General features: G+C 43.9%; 2 protein-coding genes across 2 annotated transcripts in view; one reads left to right on the forward strand and one right to left on the reverse strand.

The window, feature by feature from the left end:
* Window positions 1-15,178, reverse strand: part of wnt5b (wingless-type MMTV integration site family, member 5b) — a 50,998-nt gene that overhangs the window by 13,190 nt on the left and 22,630 nt on the right. The window lies entirely within an intron of this gene.
* Window positions 11,769-14,652, forward strand: fbxl14b (F-box and leucine-rich repeat protein 14b). Its single transcript, XM_077500931.1, has one exon. It carries the CDS (start codon window positions 12,430-12,432, stop codon window positions 13,630-13,632), a length of 1,203 nt encoding a protein of 400 aa, XP_077357057.1. The 5' UTR covers window positions 11,769-12,429; the 3' UTR covers window positions 13,633-14,652.

The raw sequence follows: 15,178 nt of genomic DNA on the forward strand, positions 1-15,178 counted from the left end.
ATCCCCCCCATTGATTTGAATAATTTAACGGGACTGAATGCATGACTCACCATATTTATTCCTTTCAGAGTTCTTAATCATTCATACATTAGAAACAAACAAACTTCAAATCAAGCTGCATCCCTGAAGGCATTTCAGATAAACGCAGAACAGCCCTGTAATGCTCCCTTGCATGCACAAGGGGGCGCAGTCGAGCCACGCTGCATCCAGCCCGTCACAGCAGGGACGGAGGGAGGGAGGGGGGATGAGAGGGTCAGGACTTCGGAGAGCAACTTAGGCCATTTGAGATAAATATAAAAAAATAAAAACAGTAGGAGTAGGAGGGGGAAACGAGGGAGGATGAGAGATGAGAGTGAGAGAAAGGCCTGCTCCCCGGAGGTTATGAGCAATAGCCATGCAACAGGGAGCAATGCTGTGAAGAAGAAGAAGAAAAAAAAAGGCCAACAGCTCCTCTGTGTATTCAAAAGCAGAAACACAGTCAACACTGCAGCATTGTGTTGACTCGCGATGACCTGACCGTGAGGACAAAGACCTGCAAAACGTTTCAAATGATTATTTCCACTTGGAAACGTGGCCTGAGAGTCCAATCTCACCTTTACCGACCCATGTGGTCTGAGAAGCAGGAGCGATAAAATAACTAATGGCTAATGAAGGAAGAACAGGTTGGAAGGAGAATGTTTTTCTTTACAGGCAATGTAGGACCAGTCCTCCACCCACAACCCCTCCCTCTAAGCCGCTCCGGGAGGTGAAGGGTCAGGGAGTGTTGTAAAGCGGTGACCCTGGAGATTTTCGTGGATTTGGGGTCTGCTCAGAAAGTGTCTATTTTTCTTATTTTGTATTAGTAAATCACTCATTAGATTTGAATGCAAACGGTTCAGCAACACATGTAGACAGACAACATAATCCTCACAAGCACATATTCTTTATCCTCAGGGAATGAATGACTAATATGGACTGCGGTTTAATGAAGAATTGTGACTGTAATACTGCCCCCAGGTGGCCATGAAGCAAGATGTCACTACAGTGTTGAAACTACAGATTGTTTTTGCAAATTTGCCTCATCACAGGAAAAAAAAAAAAAAAAAATCAGACCAAATGTGATAAATATTGTATTCTAGTGTCTTTTTAATACTGCTAATTTGTGTTATCCCTGTGTGGATTCAGCGGTTGTAGGTGCCCTGTAATTGGCTGGCAAACAGCCCAGGGTGTACCCCGCCTCTCGTCCAAAGTCAGCTGGGATAGGCTCCAGCTTCCCCTAGTGAGGATGAGCACTATAGGAAAATTGATGGATGGATAATTCAAGCCTTTGCTTTACTATTTGACAGCTTTGAACATGCACAGAAAGACGGCCTTGGGCTTTGTGTTTTTCTTTTCTTTTTTTTTTTCTACATTTGTGTGTTGCTGTGCTTCATCACGCATGCTCCCCTCCTCCTCCTCCCTCCCATGTTCCCTCCATCCATCTCCTCTCCTTCATCCATCCTTCCTTCTGTCAGCTGGCAGAGGATGAGTCATGCCTCTCGCTCGGAGGCTCAAACTCTCCCTCTCTAAATATATCTTTCTCTTCACTTCTCTCTGCACCTCCTTCTATCAGCATCTTCATCGCACATCTCTCTTTCTCTCACCATCTGTTTCTCTTTCTCCTGCTACAAAGCGCACACCTCTCCTTTTTTTTTTTTTTTTAGCTCTCTCCGCCACGGTCTGAAAGTGAGACTGACATTTCTATTTCTTCTATCTGTCCGTCTCTCAACCTCTCTTCGCATGTACACGCTGCGAGTTCACCCCTCCCTCGTCTTAACTGTGGGAAAATGTAAAACAAGACCACCCGCTTGTCCAACACGGGAGCTGTAACAGAAAAAAAATAAAATAAAAATCTGCCCTACTAAAAAGTGTATAGTTGGAAGTAAACAAAATCTATCCCACTGGGCATTTCAATGCACAATTGGATGAAAGTCTGACATTAGCCTTATAGTACAATCGTCCAAGTGTTTTTAAAAGGGATGTCATGTCAAAATGTTTCTTTACAATAATATGTTCTATGTGCCCCCACGAGTATAGAAACAGTATTCTGATTAATATTGTTTTTATGGAATAAAAATTCAGGAGAAAAATCCGCCCGTTTTGTCCATCTCAGAGGTCAGCCATGTTGCCACTTGCTGTCAAATGAAAATGACATCTAAAGGCTCAAGTAAGGACCATCACGGATTACATGCGTCTGGCAGCGACAGCAAAAAAAAAATAAAAATAAAAAATTGCTCTTTGTGCTTGGCCTCCTAGATCTCCTGACCTCACAGTTTGTGATTTTTTTTTGTCTCTGGGGGTTTGTAAAAGATAAAGTCTTTTTTTCTGCCATTACCAATTGACCTGGAAAACTTAAAACATCGAATAACAACAGCGATCAATTCTTTTGATCCCGATGTGCTTCAACGTGTTTGGGAAGAATTCTAATATCGTATTGATGTTGTTCGTGCTGCAAGGGGAGGTCATATTGAGCACGTGTAACGTGAAATAAAACTCGACTGTTAGTAGAATATTTTTATTCTGTTATTTTTTGCTATTTTTCTTTCATAGAATATTTGATCATGAAATAGGGTCATTTTTTTTAAAATTGTATTGTATTGTATATTGAAAAAACAGAACTACATGTTGTGTATTTAAAACCACCCCACCACTGTGCCTTCCACTAGGTTAAAACTAACGCACAATGCAAAATGGCGTAGGAAAGCTAACGAACAGCATTGATAGTCGTGGCTTTGTAACGCTTTCAGCAACAGATATTTGAACGCAAGTATCAAGACATACGTCTTTATCCACTGTGAAAATTGGTGAATATTAATGCAGCTGACTGAGTCACTTATAGTAGTTGTGAAACTCTTCTTTCGTTTGTGTTGGCCTGACTGTATTGCACTGCTCCCTGGTGGCTAAACTGCGCACACCAGAAGCTGATTAATTGCTTACATTCTACTTATTTCATTATGCTTTTAATATAGTACAATATTAGAGATGGAAGAGCTGTAATTTCACCTACGTTATATTGGAACAGTTGCGCAGTAAATTGTTGGACTGTACAGGATGGTGTACCTAATGAAGTGTCCAACGCTTGATGAAGACAAGAAAAGACATGGCGGGGAATATAATTCTATCAACCCGTGAATAGCGTCTGAGCTCAGCTTCCTGCCAACAGTGCGCAGTGGTGCCGGCCCACTTTTGGCACCTCGGCAGCGTCAGCTATACGCCAGGCCTCGTTTGGCACCTGACTGGAGCCTTGGGAGAGGCCCAGTCCCCGAGCAGGAAGCCCCAGCAGGGGCTTCGAGGCTGGGCCAGATTGCCTGATTTCCCCCCGGTGCTGCGGCGCTCCGGCGGTCAAACTACACCGGGCCTCGTGAGCCCTTTCCTGGAGGAATTAATAACACACACCATTTCCGTCACTTCACAGGGAATCATATCGAGTTCCATTCATTTCCTGCGGGATTACCTTCCAACAATACTGAGGCATAACTTAGCTAACCTCGAATTTTATCCATTGAACCCCAAAGCCGCTTTTCCACCGCGCTGTGACGCAGCTTTTTTGTCCCAAATTGAACAAGCTGTTCCCAATTAGCAAGTTCTTTCGTCAGATATTTTGTCCCGAAAAGGCGACAATAACACAAATAACACAAAGAACCTGCCAGATCACGAGTTCTCACTTTCTTTGTTTCTCCCGTCACTTGACTGTTCTTTTTTTCTAATTCAGTGTTGGGATGCAGACTTCACACGCACGCCATGTTATTTCCTAAAAGATCAATTATTCACACGTTGGCTACAGTTTGTCAGCCGAGCAAGTCCTCGTCTCTTTTGCCCAGTAGGCCTGCAACAGACGCAGGTGGATATGGATGAAATCCTCCTAATTATTCCCCAACAGATCTACTTTTAAAATGTCACATTTGTTCCATGGAACATTACAAGAAAATCTCCCGCAAATGTGACTTCAATAAAACGAGCGCTGGCTAAATTTGGGACTTTTATGTGATTGTTTTAAATGACTCATCTCCATGCTTTGCTCTCCCCCCTCCCTGTTTGTAGGCACACTGTATTTTATTGTACACTTGCCGGCCACTTTATTAGGTACACCTGCATGTGGAGATAGAAAGAAAATCCGCCTTGTGCAAATTGTTAAAGGTGGAAACTAGATTATTTTTTTTCCCCACCATCTTCTGCACCAGCACAGATGAGCGCACACACCTACAGCACACACGCACACACCAACACGTAGCCTTTTCATGCCAACAGATGACAGAGTGCATTGAAAAAATGCCAAAATGCTGACTAGTGAGGGTGAGCGCGAGCGTGTGGCTGAAAAATCTCCTATGTCAGACTGCAGAGCTGGCAAAAACCAAAGGCATTGTTGAGGACACGCGCACACAAACCGAGGAGGCCTGCATGTTGTCAATGCATGTGTAGGAACACACGCACACACACTGTCTGTGAGGTGACGTCGCGAGACGAGCTGTCAAGGTGGGAGAGTGGAAGTGCATGGAATAACAGGGGGGAAAAAGCACAAAAAAAAAATGGAATGACCTCATGATGGCCGCCTTCAGTCAACAACTCATCTTGACGTTCATCAGTTGTGAGAAGTACAAATACTTCCGAGCTGTAATTAAGTACATATCCACATTCATTTTTGTTTTTGAACCGTGATGATGGAACGGGAAGCAAACAAGACAAGAGGGTAACGTGGCAGGTTGGTTCTGATGAGATGCCGCAAAGGAGTGAAAAAGCACTTGAAGGGGAGCTGTTGCTCTCACTGCACTGAGAGCAAATGAACTTTATGATGAAGTAAGTGTCAAGCGAGCGTCTCATCTCGCCTCTTATTGATGCTGCGCTTCACACGGCTGGGAAATATCGCATCAAAACACGGCGGAGGACAGCTATAAGCGTGAATTTGACTTTGTGGTGATGGGTTAAATGAAGATATGGGAGTATAAAAACAACAAGAAATATACTGTAGATATGTGGAGGTTATAGTGTCGTTTCTGGTCATCAATCGCTCCGTTTTCGATAGCGCTTATCCTCATGAATTTTCACAGTACTGTACAATTATAAGCCTTTAAGCTATAGATATTAAACATACAATAAAACATTACTCAAAAAGCATATACAGTATTCTCTATCTTCTACAAAGAATGACTAAAAATGTGGTAAAATTGGTTTAATTCTTTACATTATTTAAAAAAAAAATCAAAAATATTATGTATTTTGGGAGCGGGGGCTAGAACAGATTAAAGACATTTTGACTGATAGATATAAACACGAGACGTCTCGTCCGCGCTGTGAGCCAATGGGAAGAAACTTGAGAACATGACGGCCATCTTGAGACAGGGCTTGCGTTCGATCACTCATAACATTGCAGTCAATGGAGCACTGACTTTAAATTAACTGTAGATTGCCCATCTGTCCCAAATTCTCAACCGATATCCATTTTTGTTGTTAGATATGACACAATAGATGCCACAGAACAAAAAATTCAGCCTGAATCATAGTCACGTACTGAGGTTTGCAATAAACTAATCAGTTTTTAAATTCATCAAGAATTCAGCGAGTTACGAGTATTTAATTGAGTAAATCCAATTAACTTACCACGGACTACAGCACAAGGAACCAGAGCAGTCCCCTATCCTAAGATGGCCGCCTAATGGTGATATTGCTGGATTACATCATGAAACATCTAGTGTTTATATCAATGTGTTGACTAATGCTACTGTAGCTCACTTAGATGTGAAACTCTTTTTTGAGTATTATGTGTGTCTATATTATACTGACCCCTGGTGACAAAGGCACGCACACACAAACAGATCATCATGTACAAATGTTTTAATTCTTTACATTCTATTTAATTGTTATTACTGCATGCTTTTTAAACGAATGCATCACGTGCTCGCTTGCTAATACCATGTTGAATGGCAAAACACATTGCTGCCCCCTGCTGGCATGGAGGAACAGAAACGAAGAAACGAAGAAAGTGCACTATATCTGAGAGCCCTCATGAGGTGCTCCTCGGCTTCTTGAAACACCTTTAGCGTGATGTCGGACGGGGGGCATCAAAGAGTTGAAAACCCAAAACAGGAGGTGAGAATAATGAGAGCGTGGCTCTTTTGAAAGCCGCCATACTGCTGGCTTCCATACATGTGAGTGCTGTGCAGGTGGAGCAAGGAAACACCTCAAAGCAACATAAAAGATTTATGACACACACGCCCCCACACATACACAAAGTTTCAGCGCATCAATGTCACTCTCTGCTTTCACTTTCATATGAACCCCGCTGCTGTGTGGATGCGTGTGTGCGTGTGTGGCACAGACACGGTAATATCCACCCAGGTTGGTGTCAGCTTTCAGAGTGGCGGTGGTGGCAAGCTGACACACGCCTGCGTCGCCTTGGCAACCAGCAACAATTATCCGCTGACGACCCACCCCCTGAATCATCAACACGTTGGATCGCACATGTATCGGGCCGTGCATACATCAGCACTTTACACGCTCGCATGACACGACTTGTCACATACGTGCATGCACATGCGCGCACACGCCATCATCTCCAGACACATCATGTGACTGCTTCTCCCTCCTCATCCCCACTAAAAATACTCCTCTTCCTACCATCACTGCTTTATTTCCAAGCTCTCTTCCCCTTCGCTGTCGCGCTGTGTGAATGCGAGCATGAGCCCAGCAGGCCAACACATGCACACGCACACGCACACGCACACGCAGGCAGCAGGTCATGCAGAGGATCAGTACTTGCTGCTCAACAGTGAGCCTGTGGCTTTTTTTTTTTTGGTCCCGCCTTCTTCTGTGTTTTCACGTACTCGCTTGTCTCTCCTCCTCTTTTACCTCCACCAAGGAGCATTTTGTCACTGTTTGGTGGAAACCTCACATGTCCAAATAGGATATTTTTCACAAATCAATACTATTGGTCTGTCCCGACTCCCAATATCGTTTATTTTTTAATGAACAAATAGTTGAAAATAGCATGATGAACTCTGCGGAATCCATGCAGCTTTATGTCACCACAATTTTTTTAAGACAATATAAGTAAAAATAGTTAGATGCTTTGATTAAGCCTGTTTCGTGAAAAAATAGGAAGCAGTCAGCCATGAAGGTACATTTGCAGGGAGATTCTGTTACGTTCTCAGGTTGGATCCCAAAAACGCAGACACAAATAAGAGTATAACTTTTCATTTGCATAACATCAAGAGGCGTATAACAAACTTGACTAGACGAGAGACGGCGAGAATGCATCGAAAAACACGAGACGCCAAGCTGTGGAGATGCACAGAGGAACAGAGATAATAATCCAACAAACACACAGTTCTCAGTTTGTCTTAAGACAGCGAATCGATCTGATTGGCTGTGGCTAGACATGTGGGTAACAGGACTGACATGGAATTATCTGATTGGCTGTTGACCTACTAAAGAGATTAAAGATTTTTGACATCACATAGCGTTTTTCCAGTTGAAACCACATGATGGTTACATCAGTTCGAAACAGACACCTGACCTCACGGTCATGACCCAAACATAACTCTTGCATGACCCAAACATAACACTGGCATGACCCAGTCATGACAGATTCATTTCCGTCTATTACATTGCTTATCGTTGTATTTATTGCAGTCATAGCTATTAGACCTTTGGAAGAGTGTCTGAGTGATTGCAGACATAGATGTGTACAACTGTACATTGTAAATTAGGGATATATTTTGGAATGCATTAAATTAGTAATTTAACATGATTTTGGGGTAGTGTTATTGTGCAACAGCATACGATAGTGATAATAGTGTTTTGGTTTGGTTTTTTATTTCCATGTGAGGATTCTGGTGAGATGCTGTAATACCAAAGCAAGTTTAATCTGGGTCTGATCCAGATTAAATGCATTTTGCAACAATGTAAACCAAACAGGACAAATCATGCGTAACATCTTCAGATTCTTTCAGATTAGTTTGCCATTTTTTTGTGTATATGCAGATCCAAAATTAAAGCTGTTCAGAATTTCATTTTGCAGAAGACAAACATTTTCCATAATCACACTCAACCCCACAGTAGCTGCTTTTTCCATTCCCCTTTGAGCCTCACAAATATCGCATTTGAGTACACGGCCTTTGCACAGGAAATGATGCAGTCGCGGCGTCTAATTGGACCGAGCCCAAGGGTGAGGCTAATCCCGCTATAGTTTATGACCACGCCGGCAAACCCGCTTTGGTCTTTGCCATGGAAGCTCTGAAAACTTAGCATGCTAACCTGGCGGCGCGCATGCTGTCAGTCAAAACGTTCTCGGCTCAGTATTCGCATCATGACCGCGGGCTTTGAAAATGCATGACACATACAGCGGACGGTGTGTCCAGGTGTAGCAAGGACGTGCTGTAGGTGTCGGGCCGCCACGAGGGATTGCTTTGTTTTTGCCCTTGGTGACGCACGTGGGATAAAAAGGTTGAAGGACGTTTATATTAGTCACACTTGCTTGAATATAGCGACAAATAATTGTGTTCAGAAAAACACAATTCAATTTCAACTAAAGCTTAAAGACATGAGACTAAATCTAAGATATCTAAAAAAGAAAGAAAGCTCTCAGTTTTGTAGCTTCCAGAACTATATGAAAATGAAACGTTTATGTGGCCCGCCCACACGTTCTGTATGAGTGACCGTGTGTGGAAGGTTGCTTTTTAGTGCAAGTGTGTTTTTAAGTGCGATTCTGTGCTGACCCAACTTGGGCTTCACAGCTGCACCACAACCATGTTACCGACGAGCGAGCTGACCGCCAGCTAAAAATCTGAGCCGCCAACTCAAACGCCGTTATTTGAAGACTGATGATTGAGGGCTCACCGAGGTACACTCGCGCGCTGACAGAGGAACACGACTATGGTGCGTAACCTTGCATTGCTGTCATACAATCACAATTCTGTGTTTTATTTTAACAGTACCTTATTTCATTTTCCACTTATTGTCTTTTACAGATATAATGTTATAAAAATTTGCAAAGGAATGTTTCAAACTGTAATGTTTATTGATTGATTCAAAATTTAGAGTGTTCAATTCACCTCCCATGCATGTTTTTTTTAGAATGTGGGATGAAATGGGGGGGAATATGAAAACTCCACCCGGGAATGCCAGAGCCTGGACTCGATTTCACGACCTCTGGGAGGCGGACATGCTAACCAGTCATCCACTTTGTTTAATACAACATATCAAAATTTGTCCCACAACGTCCCAGATTAACAGTATTTTTTATAAACACAAATATCAAAAGGTGACATGATTTGACATTAGCTAGAGCTGCTACGTTAGCAAGATAGTGTTACTACAAAGGTATATCATAAAATGTTATCGGTTCAAAGTTGTATAATTCTAAAAAACAAAAAAAACCAAAAAAAAACACAATTAATTAAAAATCAAAAAGAAAAGGCAAAAGTCAACCCAATGTTGCAAATTCCATGTCACAAGCTGCCTGACGTCACTTTGTTTGGTTTCTCTTCGCTAATTGCCCAGTTGGCAAACACAGAATGGACATTATGTTATTTTCCGGAGGTTTTATTTATTTCTTTTCCTGAGAGAGGTCTCACGAGTGTATAACAAACCACCAACGCCACATCTTTCATGCCTTCTCTCTCTCTGATTGGTTGTTTTCCCTCGGGCATGCTGGTTTCCGAAGAATCAAATTACATGTACAAGATGGGGCTACAAATGGGCACATTTATTTTTTTGCACATATTTTAGTCAGATGATACTGACAGTAGCAAATCCCCATTATTTAAACTTTCTTTTGAGTTTAGTTCTTTCTAAGTCTCCTTGCATTCACATGGAATCTCTATGGTGTAATTGTGGTATAGCATTATTTAATGTGGTGTAAAAATATTAAAATATGACATTTTTAGACATGCAGCACTGCAATGTACAAACGTTACTTCTGATATTCTAAAATTAAATCACTGCATTCAATAATTAATAAAATGCTTCTATTTGGCCACGTTAGATTTTTACAAATCATTTTGCAATATAAAATATTTCATGAATTCACGTTTAAGAACATAAAAACTCTGGCAAAGTCCACATTTTGCTGCCCCCATTTTAATCCTCACCACTTCAGTCTATTTCTACGTTTCCCATCAGCTCTTCCTCCCCCTCGCCCGCGCTCCTCAAGCACTCGGCCACACTCCATTGGCTTCAGCAAACGGCTCCCCTGTCATATTATCTCACACACACACATACACACGCTCACGCACACAGTGGGGCAGATGCAAGCATAGGCACAGACATATGTTCCTTTGAATGAATAGGCTATGCACAATCATGCACACGCATGGAGATAACGCGCACACACTCTTGAGTCCAAGCTTACACCGGTGGGTGAGAGAGAGGCCCATTGCAGGGGAAGAAAGTTGGACGGGGCAGCTCAAAAACATCTACAGCAACACACACTTCAAAAAAAAAAAAAAAAAAAAAGATAAATAAATACTGAATTAATGATGAATGTCATAACTTAAGCAAAGCCAGATGTGAGATGACAAACAGCTTCAAAGTGATTATATTGGGCTGTAATAAAAGACACGCTATTTTATTTATTTTTATTTTTTATTTTTTTACACTTCAGGGATTAATTTATCGCCTCAGTCAGTCACTTAAGGACACTGCTGCAATTCTTAGTCATCTTTGATTTTTCACTGCAGCATTAGTTTCATTTGTGCACAAAAGGAAGCACATTTAAACAGTTTCACTCATCTTTACATATCTACTTATCAGGAAAGGGCAAGATGAATAATTTGTCAACTATTTTAGGACATGAAGGGCGCAGGCAGACATGTGCAACTGTAGCAGTTGTCTCACTTAAATGTGGATCAAAGTTGTCCAAGTCTTTCCATGTGCAAAAGTATAGTCTGTAGTCTTTGTTTACGGGCTGTGATGCACAATTGCACACTAGTACTTTATTCACTGTGTAGGGCTGAAGCAGCAGTAAAGTAATAATTACAGTAAATACTTGTATGAAAAAAAATATTTTTAGGCCACAAACATGAAACAATCCAAAGAGTAGCAGCAAGTACGCTTTAACTATAAGCATAACATTCTGTGCTGCCTGGCAATTTCTTATTACCCACCAGTTGAGAATGACATTGTGCATTGAATGTGTAAAATGATTTTTAAAACATTATAATATTCAAGGACAGTATACAGTCACAAACAATTAAAATGTTGAATTTCTTAGTATCTTAGTTTATTTCAGTTGTGATTGACAGATAGTGGTTCAAAAGTCTGATTGTGTCCACTACATTTTTTGAAACGGTTTCTGTCAGCTATCCAATGTATGCAAAAAGGACTAAACTGTATTCTCTTCTCGTTTTGGAGGAGGATTTCCCCTCACCGCAGCAAAAAGAAAGACTTAAACTGAAACACAAAAGGTGTCAGCCAAGTAAGAAAAGTGAATAGACTTCTCCAGTTGACTTTCCTGTTTCCTGTGTGGTCCGCTTAAAGGGTTAAAGCCCAGAGTGAACTGAATTGTAAGAAGTTGGTTTCCAAGGGAAACTGTTCGCACCGTTCCAGCTGAGGCGGGACGAACCAACTGCTTGACTCGGAGGGGGGAGGAACATCTCGGAAAAAGCAGTTAATTACGCTTCGTTTTGGTTATAACATGTCTACTTGCTAGTTATTGTAGGTTACTATCACATATATACATCATAGCGTTGTTGCATGGAGTGAAAAGCGAAGTTTTAAACCCGTTGGTTTAATATTGGCATGGGGGCTGTCCCCTCCCGAGCGGGCAGATTGCCGGCGTCCCTGCCAAGTCGGTTTGAAAAGAGCAGACAAAGGCTCGGAGTGCAGGACGCCCCTTGCCTCCCTCGCACAATCATCCTCCGGACCGGAGTCTTTCTTCGCTTTCGCCATGGAACAAGTACTCAGAGTCGGTCGTGTCGCTCTTACTTCTACTTCCCGCTTCTGAAATGTACGACCGTCTGGATCCGCGCTGGGCCGAGAGTGGACGCCTTTTTGCGGCGAGAATACAAGAAGGAAGTAGCGCCGTGTGAGGGAGGAGAGAAAGAGAGCGAGCGAGTAGAGAGAGGGGAAGGTTTGACGCCGTTTCCTCTTCTCCTCCGCCCCCTCTTCTCCTCTTTTTAGCGGAGGAAGGAATAAACGCTTTTTGGGCTCTTTTGCCTCGCTTCTTTTCCAATGCGACTCTGCCAGCACAACCGGCTCACGTTGTGCTCAAGAGTTAGATCGATTGCGCACACTTTGAGTGAGGAAAAGAACAGAAAAGAAAAGTCTGGGTTTTTTGGGGGGGAAAGGGAGGGGGCGACAACCGACAACTGGGACTGTTGCTACTTTTTGTAATTGAAAGAGAAGGGTTTGTTTGTTTTTTTCTCAGCCGTGGGAGTGTGGAGAATTAATTCTTATATGCCTGGGTTTTGAAAAACAATGGAGACGCACATTTCGTGCCTCTTCCCGGAAATTTTGGCCATGATCTTCAGCTATCTGGACGTGAGGGACAAAGGCAGGGTGGCCCAAGTGTGCCTGGCTTGGAGGGACGCGTCGTACCACAAGTCGGTGTGGCGGGGGGTGGAGGCCAAGCTGCACCTCCGGCGGGCCAATCCCTCGCTGTTCCCCAGCCTCCAGTCCAGGGGCATCCGACGGGTCCAGATCCTGTCGCTCCGCCGCAGCCTGAGCTACGTGATCCAGGGGATGCCCAACATCGAGTCCCTCAACCTGTCGGGCTGCTACAACCTGACGGACAACGGGCTGGGCCACGCGTTCGTGCAGGAGATCCCGTCGCTGCGGGTGCTGAACCTGAGCCTGTGCAAGCAGATCACCGACTCCAGCCTGGGCCGGATCGCCCAGTACCTGAAGAACCTGGAGGTCCTGGAGCTGGGCGGCTGCAGCAACATCACCAACACGGGGCTGCTGCTGATCGCGTGGGGCCTCCACCGGCTCAAGAGCCTCAACCTGAGGTCCTGCCGCCACGTCTCGGACGTGGGCATCGGCCACCTGGCCGGCATGACCCGCAGCGCCGCCGAGGGCTGCCTGAGCCTGGAGTACCTGACCCTGCAGGACTGCCAGAAGCTGACGGACCTGTCCCTCAAGCACATCTCCAAGGGGCTGTGCAAGCTGCGGGTGCTCAACCTGAGCTTCTGCGGCGGCATATCGGACGCCGGCATGATCCACCTCTCGCACATGACCTCCCTGTGGAGCCTGAACCTGCGCTCCTGCGACAACATCAGCGACACGGGCGCCATGCACCTGGCCATGGGCACGCTGCGCCTGTCGGGCCTGGACGTGTCCTTCTGCGACAAGATCGGCGACCAGACGCTGGCGCACATCGCCCAGGGGCTGTACCAGCTCAAGTCGCTGTCGCTGTGCTCGTGCCACATCTCCGACGACGGCATCAACCGCATGGTGCGGCAGATGCACGAGTTGCGGACGCTCAACATCGGCCAGTGCGTGCGCATCACCGACAAGGGGCTGGAGCTCATCGCCGACCACCTGAGCCAGCTGGCGGGCATCGACCTGTACGGATGTACCAAGATCACCAAGAGGGGGCTGGAGAGGATCACGCAGCTGCCCTGCCTTAAAGTGCTCAACCTGGGACTCTGGCAGATGACGGAGAGCGAGAAAGTCAGGTGATGGCGAGAGGGGGACGCAACTGGTCAGGAAGTCTTAACCAATCTCATATTGAGTTTTAATATTACAGATGCAATTTCATACATTCGCCCCAAACTGCACCTATTTGGAGCAAGGCGTCAACTTTGTTTTTTCGCGGTCCCGCCACAGCCTGAAAATAATTAAAAACAAAAAACATTTGGCTACCTCGTATGTGCTTGTTTTTCCACCAGAAGGAAGGAAACCCAGAAAATGGGAGAAAATGTGCCTAGAGGGACTGTCTGTGTCACCCCTTCCCCCCTCTTCATCTTTTCCCCTCGCAACTCTTTCCTCACCAAAAAGACAATTTGCAATCTACGATCATCCCACCGATGCATTATGCAAACTCAAAACGCGCTTTGTGTGTGCGGTTTGTTATTTTTTCCAAATCAAAAACATGCGCCTCCGTCATGTCACACAAAAGTTGACACATGAAGCTTCAGGTATTTTAGTCGAAAGGTGGAGGTGAGGGTTGGGGGGTTAAAGCTGCTGGGGACAAACGTCAGTGAATGTTGCTTCAAATTGAAGTGATTTAGATATCTTTTTACCCTCATCGATTGAAACGAATCAGGGTTCCATGTTTTTTATTTTTTTATTTTTTTCAAGGAGTATGTTCTCTCTCCTCCTTCATTCTCTCCATCCCTCCCCGGATAAAAATACCCCGAGCCCATTCGGAGACATGCTTGGAATAAGGAGCAATCGATTATTTTTCTTCTCGGGTTACAAGCTCGGGCCACATCTCTCTCTGTTGTTGTTTTGTTTGTTTTTTTGACACACATACACACGCACTAGCAATGTGTGTGCGTGTGTTTTGATGTAATGCAATGACCTGCTTGATAAACGAACATACGGATGTGCGTCCTGCTGAAACAGCTGAAGAAGAAAAAAAAAAAAGATGTACTGTATATTGTTTGTAAAAAAATGTTTAAAAATAACAGAACATGCAGAATCCCAAACTTAAATTGTTTTATATTCTTACGAGCAAAAAACAATTAAAGATATTTATATAATGAAGCAAAAGCGCCTTTTGTGTTGATTTCATTGACTGTCGTCTGCACGTTGTGAGGATTAGCATATTTATTTTGCCGTCCTATTATGAAGCACATCGTCCCCCACCTTCATCATCATCATCATCATCATCATCCAAGCACTCTTGCCTGCCTTTCATTCCGAGGGGCTGAGGAGAGGAAAAATCTGTTGTGTTGTTTTATTATTTATGAGCACACTCAAAATGGATGCCTTGATTTAGCCGCATTGCCTTTGTAATTAATGAACACGAGGCACTGGAACAGCTAGTCACATTTTTTTTTTATTATTTGTTTTAAATGAAACACTATTATTAGCATAATATTTATTGGGATGGCAGCTGTGTACAGTGTGTAATTTCAGACATGAAATCTTGAGTGTTGCAGGGTCACCAGCCATTGTGTGTGATTGGAAGTTAGAAAGGCAGGTTTTTGGCGAGGGTGGGGGGGATTTTTCCCTCTCTTCTCTTGTTCAGTCACACATACCAGATCTTTGGCCAGCCAGG

The sequence above is a fragment of the Festucalex cinctus genome, chromosome 16 (assembly GCF_051991245.1).
Source record: "Festucalex cinctus isolate MCC-2025b chromosome 16, RoL_Fcin_1.0, whole genome shotgun sequence".
Taxonomy (NCBI): domain Eukaryota; kingdom Metazoa; phylum Chordata; class Actinopteri; order Syngnathiformes; family Syngnathidae; genus Festucalex; species Festucalex cinctus.

Bases quoted from the DNA above. Each gene is read 5' to 3' on its own strand.
- fbxl14b (XM_077500931.1), top strand. From the start codon at position 12,430: ATGGAGACGCACATTTCGTGCCTCTTCCCGGAAATTTTGGCCATGATC.